This window comes from Liolophura sinensis, chromosome 7 (genome assembly GCF_032854445.1).
Source record: "Liolophura sinensis isolate JHLJ2023 chromosome 7, CUHK_Ljap_v2, whole genome shotgun sequence".
Lineage (NCBI taxonomy): Eukaryota > Metazoa > Mollusca > Polyplacophora > Chitonida > Chitonidae > Liolophura > Liolophura sinensis.
In genome coordinates this window covers 37,877,253-37,889,839 of record NC_088301.1, presented here as the reverse complement: position 1 = coordinate 37,889,839, position 12,587 = coordinate 37,877,253, and the positions used below count along the sequence as shown (strand labels likewise).

Below are 12,587 nucleotides of genomic sequence, written 5' to 3'. Positions count from 1 at the left end.
GTTATTTTAATTGCTATTCAAGCTTCAGGAGCTGATGGATCGACCATGCGCTTGCATTCAGGTAATATGCCAGCTCTTTGTTAGTCCAAGAAAGACGTCATTTCCCGTTAACGACCTGAAATCCGTAGGGGTTGCTAGACTGCCATCTCCAAGTGTCTTCACCTGTTCAAAAAGAATAAAGCGCCAGTGCATTTTTTAATATACAGAAATAAATCACTGTTTTCAATTTGTACAATGATTACTGCAAATTCAAACCATGTAAAAAGCCTCACCCTAGGTTTATTAGTACAAAGAGTTATACACAAAAAGTACCACACAATTTCATGACATTCTCTGTGTCTATGTAGGAAACTTATTGCAGGCAACTATCAATTAATTTATGGAAATTTGATCCAAAAAAATAAATAAATAAATAAATAAGTAAATGGAGCCGTGCGCATTAATTCATACAGATGGATCTCCGTCTACTATTATTGGCCGTAGAAAACCACAAAACGAACTTTTCACTACATTTCCTTAACTTGTTTTTGATGGGTTTTTTTCATTATTACTTTGAGACGCTTGTATAAATATAAGTCGTCCATAAGATACTGGATTTCTGATATAATGCATACACGCTGTTCTGGCCTATAAGAGCAAAGTGCAACAGCTCTCTGTTGTGTTGTAGCTTACACATCTGATCCAACGTCCTTGTTGCTTTCCACCCTAGCTCTTTTTCAGCTTTACTGGGATCCCCGTAACATGCCGGGACGTCTCCCGCTCTGCGATTAACGAACGTGTAGGGCACCTGCAATACAGTGAAAGATATAGATAGATGAGAAATGGATGTGCCTTCTTACAAACAGCTGTAGCTATTTTCACTTAGGGAGATTGATGAAAGAAATCTTAAATCCAATTATAGAATTGTTAAGAACTTCTCCTGACATGTTCAAAATATTCCACATATCTCAAATAACATGTTATTGTGAGAGACCTGCATGGTTAGGAAATTGCATTTTTCTATTTGAAATCCCTGGAATTGGCTTTATAGGTCTCTGTCCCGAAATAAAGGTGATCGCTACAGCATGTGTAAAAATCCGGCAAACAGCAAGAGGCCTAAGTGTGGTGTATTGTAAAGTGCATTTATTGCTCACTAAGCACAAGTTGAGATGTATTGTCCTGAAACTCTATCTTTTCCCTTGAGAGAGGTGACAACAGAAACAATCAGGGAATATATCGGGGCTCAAACTTCCGTATATAGACTAGTCCATTGCCAACAAGATGCCTTGTACTGTCAGACTGAAGATAAAGAGACATCGTGCACGCGCATCTATTACACGTGGCATCATATTAAAAAACAGCATCGCGAAAAAATTAGGGACCTATCATTTTGTTAAAACGTTTGTCTTTGCTCGCGGACGGTAGCATTCTATATAAGAAATACAAAATTCAATAAAGGTGAATGAATAAAATCCCTTAGTCGATGCACAAGTGTTACTTTATACCTACAGGTTTCCCAGCGGCCTTTTCGAACGCTTTAAGCACATCCAGGACAGAGTAACCTACTCCCGTTCCCAGGTTGTAAGCCTAAAAAATACGAGACAACAGAGATTACAGAACTTTTTATTCTTTATCAATAACTGAGGTGCCATTCTAAATATTTACACCAGAGTGGCGTCTCCTTAAATTTCTGAGGATACCCAATATATGAGCAGAATAAGAAATATATTACCAGTGAGTTTCTTGTTGAATACATAAATCATCCACTCAAGATTCTTATACCTGACATCCACACTTTTCTTCTATCTTCTTAATGGCAGCCACGTGTCCCAAGGCTAGGTCGACCACGTGAATGTAATCTCTGACAGCTGTATGAAATATAATGTAACAAGAATTTAAATGGGTCTTCATTTAATCATTTGTTTATAGTCACTATTGTCCTCTTGTAAAGAAGATTTGTATCTAGGATAAAGGCACACTGAACATATTAGATTTGGGTTCATAATGGCTATTAAAGTTTAGGAATTATTTACTTGTGGGAGGATAGATGTGTGTATTTTCGTTGAGGAAAGAGCCAGAGGAACGTTTTCCTGTTGGTTATAATTTTGCGGAAAGGTAAATCAGTTGATGCTACATTGCAAAAGTCCACTGTTTGTTGAGAAATATTTCTATAGTAGACATTGACATGTATATATGTTTTACTGTAAGTAATGCCTTTCATTTGGTTTTACCCAGCGTAAGCTTTCAAATAAATTGTAATTAACATGACTGCATTTTTTTTACCTAATTCCGCTTAAGCCATGCTGCTATATTAAGGAGATGGGGGTATAAGTTGCTACTATTCAAACATTTACATGGACAGTAAGAATAAAACACTGAGGTAAACTGACAAGAGGCTATATCACCGCTTCACGTGATCATTTGACAAATATGACAGTACTGTCGCTGCTCTGGTTTTACCTTTAAGGCTGTAGTCTTTTGTATTGCAACACGCACGTACGTGTAGATGGAAGACATTCGAAGTATCACTAGGTTAAACCAAATCAGACACTGACTTCAAATATCAGATATCGTTGCAACGTGAAATTGACACTGGTGTGTAAAATGATAGTCTGATACAAAACATTTTTTTTTTCTGGCGTAACGTTTTAAAATTACCTGTTCCGTCCGGAGTGTCGTAGTCATTCCCGAAAACCTTGAGCTCCTTATGACGTCCCACTGCCACCTGAGCTATGAACGGCATCAGATTATGAGGCACACCTTTAGGGTCTTCGCCTATTAGACCCGAGGAATGAGCCCCAACAGGGTTGAAGTATCTCAGCAAGATTATGTTCCAGTGCTGAAATAAAAACATGCATCCCAGGGGAATGAGATGGTTCTATTTCCGTTTCTCAATTTCAATATTCCGCTCACTCTTATCCAACTGGATCAATTCTGGCACTGCATACATCGATACCCATACTGGATTAAACCATTTAGATTAACACATTTAAACTTTGCGTTTCGTTTTATTACGAAATAATCAGTTTGAAACACATCCACAAACGTGTCGTCCGCTTTTTAAATTTTACTGGCATAATTTTAGTACATGTAGTACCATATAGATTCGGGTCAATGCCGATCGATAATTAATAGCGTCGAGTAAGCATTTCTGGTGCTGTCTGACATTTTTACTTGAGTATGTAGCTGGCTAACTTACAGACTCTGCCTTGCAAGTATCAATTAGTATCTCCTCTATAAAGTATTTTGTTTTGCCGTATGGATTGGTACAGGTTCCTCTGGGATGATACTCGTCAATAGGGAGACGCTGGGGTGGGCCGTACACTGTCGTTGAACTGGAAAACACCAAGTTGTAAACACCGTGCTCACGCATTGCCTTGAAAATGAAGGGAGCACAGGCACATGTCAGTTATGTGAAAAGTGAAACGACGTGCTTGTTATAACATTTTTCACAAATTCTAATTATCATGTCCCTCAACATAACGCCCTGTGGCGTTATGCTTTTTCTATAACCGCGGTCAGAAATTTATGCAACTCACAAGATGTTCGTCAAAAAATAAACATATAGAAAAATTCATAATTCCCTAAATGATTTACTTTGATTCATTGTTTCACTGCTAACCGTGAGAATTGTGCATATTATTATCATATATTGAAGCATTCTGAATGTATTTGACCAACGCTCAAAACGTCCGGAACCATGGCTATTTGCTCTTCGGGAATCAATTTTCTTACTTTTTTCCAAAACGTCCGACGATGGTGTAAGCGAGAGAATCTATGAAAAATTATGATTTTACCTGCAAAAGGTTCAGAGTTCCGCCAACGTTGGTTTTGTAATAGAGGAGAGGAAGTTTCACAGATTCCCCGACAGCCTTCAATCCTGCGAAGTGCATCACACTATGGAACTTATACTGAAAGGCAAACAAAATCACATTACCTTATAGCTGACTCTGGAGACATTTCTCCACGTAGCGTTAGTGCTTCCTGATTGTAACCAGTAAAGATTGATGCTTATGCTAATTTGGAGCTGGTCATGTAGTATGGTGGTCTCTATTCGGCTACAGTGGTACGGTCGCCTCTGTCCCGGCTACCACACCTTCAAGCTTGGGGTGTCGAGCAGGGCACATGGCCTTTTCTTACATCTTATACCTAAAGTAGTGTACCTTCTTATATCGATAATTCCTTGACATGTGCAAAGTACATACAGATATTTCACATTTCCTCATTATTATACAGCCATCTGCATGTCCTTTGCTTAATACAGACAGCAGACAGCTATCTGGCCCTGATACAGTCATCTGTCTTCTGAATACAGATAGCTGATCATATAATCAAATTCACACGGTGATCTGCCTTTCTCTGATTACAGGTAGTTATACGGCGTTTTCTGAATACAGATGGTTAAAAACACTTATATCCTCCACTGAATACGAGATAGATAAAGACAGTGTTCTGACAGTGTTATGTATAACAACCATTCTCTTACTGTTGTGTTGAAAATATTCCTGATTGCTAAACACGTATAAATATGGTGTCATTCACAAATAGAACAGACAAGTCAACAAAAATGACCCATGACAAATACTATTTCCTGAGATAAGCAGATGGAGACAAGTTCTGACTCAGACTGGCTCCACCAATCACAGTCAATTTCACTGACTTACAACAGAAGCTTTTTTCTCCAGACCATTTCGAAATGCGGGCTGTATATACTGCAGACTATATATTCACGTGTCCTTTGATATATTAATAGGCTTACACCTAATATTCACAGTATATCAGTTGCTACTGGACAGCATATCCTTACTTCGTCGAAGATTTTGTTAAGTGCCACTATGTCGCAGATGTCGACAGTATGGTATGGGATTGTTGTTCCACATATTGATTCCATACGTTGAACACTTTCTGCAATAAGAGAAGAAAGTAATTATGCAAAGATGTTGCAAGAAAATTAATGAAGAAAAATGCAAGCGTAATATATACTATCCAAAAAAAGAAACGCATAACCTGTTTTTTTGCGGAGGTGATGCAGTCTTTTCAATTATGCATAACTAAATAAGAATTGCTATTCTGCACATATTTTTTTACACAGATTAAGGAAGCGTCCATATCTAGACAACAAGGCCATCAACTTGAGGTAAGACACTCACAATGAGTCTCCCACTTGAGTGAAATGTCAGTATCTGTTGTGACCACCACAGGCACGAATAACAGTTCTGACACGCCTTGTCATGGACTGGATGAGACGCTGGATAGAGGCCTGGGGAATGTTCTGCCACTCCTCCTGCAAACATGCAACTTGCTCTTGAAGCGTTTGGGGTTGAGGTTGACGTTGGCGTAGACGTCGATCAAGTTCATCCCACAGATGCTCAATTGGGTTAAGATCCGGGGAACGGGACGGCCAGGGAAGCACATTTACATTGTTTTCGGCGAGGAAGTCCCTTGTGACACGTGCCGTGTGCGGTCTGGCGTTGTCCTGCTGGAACAATTCCCGCTGAACGTCAATGACAGGTAAGAGGTGTGGCTGCAGGATGGTGTCTCGGTAGCGTACGGCCGTAAGATTTCCCTGAACGTGGACAAGATTTGTACGACCAGTATACGATATTGCTGCCCACATCATCACACTCCCTCCACCAAATCTGTCCATTTGGCGTACGCAGTTAGGGGCATAACGTTCGTGAGCACGTCTGTAAACCAGGTTTCTACCATCACGTCTCTGCAGTAGGAATCTGGACTCATCACTGAACCAAATGCGTCGCCAGTTGCGTAGATTCCATGCAGTCACGTTGTTACACCATCGGAGGCGATTGGCGCGATGGTGAGGACGCAGCACGATCCCAACATAGGGCCTCCTGGCTCTCAGTCCATGTTCCCTCAGCCTGTTCCGCACTGTCTGACCTGATATCCTCCTCAGTCCCGGTATGCTGGCTGCTGTGCTTTTAGCTGTAGCACAACGGTCACGCAAATGGAGGACCCTTATGTAGCGATCTTGGGCTGCTGTAGTGACACGTGGTCGACCTGAACGCCGACGGTCATTTGTGGTCACAGTATTGTTGTAGCGGGCAGCAAGCCGTGAAATCGTGCTCTGGCTGACGTGTAGACGCCTAGAAATGGACGATTGGGACTCTCCAGCTTGAAGTCTTCCAATGGCAATATTTCTTGTGACAGTGTCAAGACGTGGCATGTTGAATCAGCTTGAAAACACCACTTGAAAGACGCCGATTTCCGGCCCGAAGTTGCGGTTTTATAGTCACACACTGCATGCTTTCCATGCTTAAGTTCGGCGTGTAAGACTGCACGTAATGCAGTGTGGTGCTGTATTTTTTACTTCTTCCAAAAACGGCCTCCAAACTCAACATTTTCAACCAAGAAATGTTTTGAGGAATAAAATGTGTGCTAACTGTGACTATTAACAATATTAAAACACATTTTGCTCATAAAATGAAGACAAAATGTATTTATTTCATTTTAAAATAAAACAAAACACCTATGCGTTTCTTTTTTTGGATAGTATAGACGTTCGAAGAAAATCATTTGTTTGACTGACTTGATTTTTACATCATTGGGTAATTTTAATCAAATATTTGGCCTTCACTGTATTTTACTTTCTTGTGTACAATAATACATTACAACCACAGTTTTCAAGAGCTAAAGGAATTTTAAATTATATTACCGATAAGCAAAATGGAGAATAACCAGATGTATGCATGTATTGCATCAGAGCTACAATATACCATCAATAATAGCTACTTAAATTGTACAAATCCAGATAATGACAATTACTTTTGGGGGGCTTTTGTCGATGTATATAGTCCCTTACCAATGTTTGCGTTGTAGAAATTGTCTATAATAACGACCTTGTATCCAGCATTAATCAGTTCCACAACAGCATGTGAGCCCACAAAGCCGGCACCGCCAGTGACCAGGACCGTCGGGGCGTCAGAAGACATAGTACTGCCCTAATGCGAAAGTGATACAGAGCTACAACAAACGAAAGGCGGATTTTACACATAATTCTAGAAAAGGAAGTATATAGTTGGGTTTTTTTTTATGATACTGACAAACGTTTGGCGAGGCACGTTAAACCTGCACTACATGCTTTTCTTGATGGGCGCGTTTCGCTATAATAAGAAATTCAAACACATGTATTTCCAGATTTTGAGACTGACGATTGCCCACAAACCCATTCTACCAAAAAGAAAAGAAAATATGTAAAAAAGAAGGAATTTCTACAAAGAATGACCAGATTTGTATTGCAAGAGTGAGACATATAATAAGACTTTTGCATAATTAGCAGATGATGGTCAGACGATGAAATACGGCCTTCTGTCAATTTAGGCTACCTCAGTGCGGGTTTTATTTTAACTATTCATGTAAATGTTTTTTAGTAGCTTATAACAGTCCTGACCTTTGACCTCTAGTTTAGTATTTTTTTTGTTCTATATACAGCATTTAAACTTCATCATTGTGCAAAACTTATCAAGCACCATGTCTTGAAATGAAATAATTTGTTGCATGTTGCTTTTCACACTTGTCGTTAAATATATAGAAGATGGTTGAGGGGATATAGTACACAGGCTAAAAATAACGTGCACACACAATATACACAATACAGACATTTCACAAAAAGACATTAAGATGACGTGGGTTTGGGCGTTCATCGATGTCTTCATGGATACAGTACTGTACAGTGAAATCACATCTTTTTTGTGAAATACAGATGTATTACAAAAACAAATTCCTCTACTGGTCATATCCCGAGTACGTATTTTTGATCTGCGTTAAACTGTACTACCGGATATAGACGCATTTAGGATCGGCAAATATATATGTTAGTCAGCCCACCATTTCTCCTCCCCCCTATAGGCTTAGGTGGTTAATGATTTTTTCTCTCTACCTTAATGCACGCATAAGACAACGATCAGGTTTCTGGGTACAGAACACATATAAAAAGTCTTAGGCGTATATGTTATATAACTATGCAATTACTCACCCATACAGAATGGACACGTTAGATAATCTTATGAGTGTCCATGTGCACTGTGCTGAAAAAATGCATCGCTAAAGATGTAGCCTTCTTTATCAGATCATTTCCTTTATCATTCTATACTAGAATTGTGTTTCTAAGGAAGTATGATGAAGTGTATGCATAATTCAGGTAGTTATTCTTACCTTAGGAAATTGTCTTCACACTGAGTCCAGTATAACCTCTATTCGATGGTAACTGTTGACATGATGTGTACACGTATGCTCTTGTGTTTTGTATATGCTGACATCACGCTTACGATCCCGTATGTATCTGTCCCACTTGCGCTCACAACGCCACGGCTGAGCAGTTTCTATGGCAGCCGGTTGGCACAACTTGTAGTTTCGAGAAAATAACCTGTTTCTAAGTTCTAACTTAAGTGTTGGCTTACATAACTCTTTTGTATGAAATGCGCATAATATATATGTTATGCAATTACACCATTTATATGTTTTTAATTACACCATTTACACGTTTTTAATTACATATATACACTGTTTCACTATATAGTAGTTGATCCACGTGTAACTGCATTATTGGCGGAATGGCATGACTAAAGCAAAAGGCGGCAGTTGAATATATGGCAGACGAAGGTGACTTCCCACTAAGCTTACATTGCGTTAATTACACAATAGTATACATTGTATACCCATGCCTAACGTTGTAGACAACAGGGAGTCACCGTGCGACCCAAAAGTCTTTCGGCGGCCAAAAGGGAAAGGGAAAAGCACACAAGTTGTAGCTGGCAGTTTAACAGGTAGTCTCCAACCGTAAAACTGACCATATATAAGCGAGAAATTCTTGAGTATAGCGTTAAACACCAATCTAATAAACAAATAAATCAACTAGTAGCTGGGTTTTGTTGCGTCTGCTGTTCCATAGTTTTCATCTCTGTTGTAAGGAGACGGCTTCCTCCTTGTTAAGTGCAAACATCTATCATGGCGTTTTTTCCTATAGAAGGCTTCAGCCCAGGTGTGTTTACGTTTGGCCGGGTCTCTGTCCACATGTTCAAACGGCAACACAAACAAGGGAGTCAACAAAACAAATCTTTACCCACATTTATTTGTAACTCCTTTGTTCTCTCGATCTGAGTTCTAAGCGATCATTATTAAATTCTCCAGTCGGGAAATTGCCTTTGGCTGTAACACGTACCTATATTTAAAATGCTTAAAACCTGTTTTATGTATAACATTAAAAATGTTAAAAATACGTTACAGTGTAAATTGGATGTCTCGACTCTCGAAATCTATCAGGAAATAATATTACTGTTTGTCTTTCTAGTACATAATACTCTGAGATTTAACAAAGGGATATGTAATACTTAGATTATATATATTTGATATATTTACTAACCTGGCCAACATAATATTGGCACGCCAATAACATTTAAGCATCGAGGTCTCATGTATGAATCCACGTTAACGAGGCTCAGTTGAGGCTTTAGTTTAAGGCGTCGATCCTTCAAAGGTCATATTTCAAAATTACTAAAGCCTGATTGTAATGCATACCAAATTGCCTAAATACTAGGTTTGAAAATATACTTTAGAACATTAAGCAGCACTTGGGAGGGCTGGGGCGATACAAAGTACATGGTGAGGTGCGTGTAGATTGAGATTTCCAACGGATATATGACATGTAGGATTCCTAAATCCATAAAATAACCTAAACACCTAAAACATTATTGAGTATCACGTAAATAAATAAATAAACATACTCGCCGTACAGCAACTTGCTCATATTATGTATCTCTTCCCACTGAGCGTTACTGCTCTATTCCAATAATGTTTGTAAAAGAGGTTTCTTTCCCTCTTTTTTCGCCATTTCTTTTTTGCTAATTGATGATTTGTTTACTTACATATTATTCCATTTTGTAACTGCTCTAATACAGATAGATTTAATGTCCGCAAGTAATATGTCAACAAGTTCTGTTGTGAAAGCCAACATCTCCCAGGTCTCAGAAACTCACAAAAGGCATTTGGTTTAGAAGTCGCTTATTTTTTCTCGTCATTTCAAAGTCAGCGGTGATTTTAGGGTGATTTAATTAAAGAATAATGCCTGAGATACAGGTGTATAGCCTAATTAACATTTAATGACTAAAACTCGTCTGTATGGCAATCTAGAGCCGCGAAGCTATCGGGACCCTATGGCCCGCTTCCTCGCCCAAAGTAAATACTTTCAGTCTATTAAAAAAAATATATGGCCCTTGCAACTTCGCGAAATGTGCTTTGCATACCCCCCCCCCCCCAACACCCATCCCACCCTCACTGCTTTTTAATTTTCTCAGACGCCAATTCAAAATAATATCAAGTCCACATCCCGCTATAGTGTGCATATACCAGTTTTATGAAAATACATACATTTTACATATACATCTCTCTTTTCAAAAGTTAATTGATCGAAAGTGAAATTGTACATTCACTATAATTTGCATTCATAAAAGGGAGATATATGCATATTTGAAGGTTATGACGTTCCAAATTAATATTTGTGAATTTGTGTAGTGATTTATTTATTTATTTATTTAGTCATTTATTTATTTGATTATTGTTTTTCGATCACAATGTCAACAAGGTACCACGCACATGGTCAGAGTGGGTAAAGCTACATGCAAATTCCATGCTGAATGCTGGCTGATAAGGGAACGATGCATGTTTTATGTGTAGAGGAAACCACATACATTCCAGTCAAATTCCCTGACTCAAAGCCGCAGCCGCAAGAACGAGAACTATCTGTGAAATATACGAATAAGTTAATAATAAGATCCACACTGTATATGTTTATTCTAATCAAAGTAAATGGCGATGTTTTAAATTCTGCGTATGGCCTATATAAACGGCTACGACTAAATCACCATAATAGTAGCAATTGTTTTTATACCAAGAAATCCCATATTGCATTCAGGATCTGCATTTATCTGAATTTGGGGACATTTTCATGTAAAGACGCCATTCAGCGACATTCTCAACTTTCACTCAGAGGGCGTTTACACTTTGCATTACACTTTTGCATGCCCGGCAAGCTTTTCAATCGCATGGAAACATGAACTGTGAATTGAATCCAGCAGGGAATTTATGTTGACTTTGTTGAACAACTTAAATTTGATAACCAGAGCTCAACTGTAGGAGACACAAAAATGCAAACCTTCAGCTCACTACATAGTTCTGAAGCCGTGAATTTGGTAATTTATATAACGCATCAACTAAGGAACATCCCTCTCGTGTTTTTGTGCTTTACATGTAGGCCTATGTAAAACTTCATACTCCATCTACATACTGTACATTTTGAGATATCATCCCTAACATTTACTTTTAACATTGATTCTAATACACAATACACTAAATCATGAATTTTGTAATTTACTGTATTTATAAGGTAAGAATATCACCCTCGTGTTATTGTGCTCTACATGTGTGCAAAACCTGACCTTAATACATGCGTACTTTTTAAGATACCACCGTTAATATTTTGTTAATAGATTATCTGCCATGTTATTGGACACCGACTCCGACGCTGGGGGGCATGACATAAAAGGTGACATGTACTTGTAAACTAACTGGAACCGAATATCTGTTGGGTCTGCTTTTGTTCATTTGATCTGGCACACGAGGTGTTAATTGGTTCAATTAATATCATGCTTTTGACACCGAATATTTAAAGCCGGATGTATATAGGTAGACTTGCGATCGAATGCAGCTGGGTTCAACTATAGATAAAGTCGATCTATAGCATCATGCTTATGTCGAAAAGTTTGACAAAACCTTGCCATCATGGGCAACTCTAAGCCGCTGGGCACAAACTCACGTAGATCGACGAAACTGGTTACAACTGGATGCTTCGATTCGCAGAAAAGTAAAACATGTTCAAATTCGAGCAACTGCTTTGACGGCAGTTGTCGGTGGTAACAAGTCAGCTTAGATCGACTAAAACCAACGCCCGATTTGCTTCCATTTGCGGAGTGGGTAACTCTTATCGAGCAACGCAGTTCTCTAAATAATAATAAAAAAAAACGTCAACCGTGTGGTCTCTAATTAACTATAGCCTGTTGTGAGATTCGCAGATCCAAAAAGATCCATGACAATCACTGCTGTGTCTATACCATAGCAGTTCGTAAGTTATCGAGATGGTGGCCGCAGTAGGGTATAGTCCCCGGAAATGTCCTTTTTTGTCAATCTGTTATTGCTAGGGACTATTTTGGGTTAGGCCAACCTGAGAACAGGTTAATTAATTTGTAGGAATATGAGGTTGACATCGATTTATGCTAGGGAAGACTTAATGCCCGTGTGAAACAGTAAATGTTCCTTACGTAAATGTTACCTCACGCCGCAACTAAGTTGCTCCGAGATGCCTCCAGTCGCCAAAGAGTCCTGCATTTTGCCTTCAGTCGCCCCTGAGCCCGAGGCCTTGTTAGTAATAAGCAAATTTTGTTGATTAATATTCACAACTAAGAAGACACTCTGATGGCGCAAATCTCCTTCGGTGATGACTTTTTAATCCTCCACTACAGACAAAGGGACAATACTCTTGTGTCGTATCTCGCAGTGGTGAAGTTGCGCATGGTTTAAAAAAAAAACTAAAACGTGAT

General features: G+C 38.9%; 1 protein-coding gene across 2 annotated transcripts; it reads right to left on the bottom strand.

Moving 5' to 3' along the window:
- Positions 1-8,253, bottom strand: LOC135471161 (UDP-glucose 4-epimerase-like). Of its 2 annotated transcripts, XM_064750253.1 has the most exons (10): positions 8,152-8,253; positions 6,800-6,960; positions 4,787-4,884; positions 3,777-3,890; positions 3,179-3,355; positions 2,638-2,818; positions 1,762-1,847; positions 1,489-1,566; positions 673-787; positions 1-162 (listed from the first exon to the last, which is right to left on the bottom strand). In XM_064750253.1, exons 2-10 carry the CDS (start codon positions 6,927-6,929, stop codon positions 98-100), a joined length of 1,044 nt encoding a protein of 347 aa, XP_064606323.1. In that variant the 5' UTR covers positions 6,930-6,960; positions 8,152-8,253; the 3' UTR covers positions 1-97. The 2 variants fall into 2 exon arrangements, with proteins under 2 accessions (XP_064606323.1, XP_064606324.1); XM_064750254.1 differs by lacking the exon at positions 8,152-8,253 and having other exon boundaries at positions 6,800-6,984.
- Positions 8,254-12,587: the final 4,334 nt, after the last annotated feature.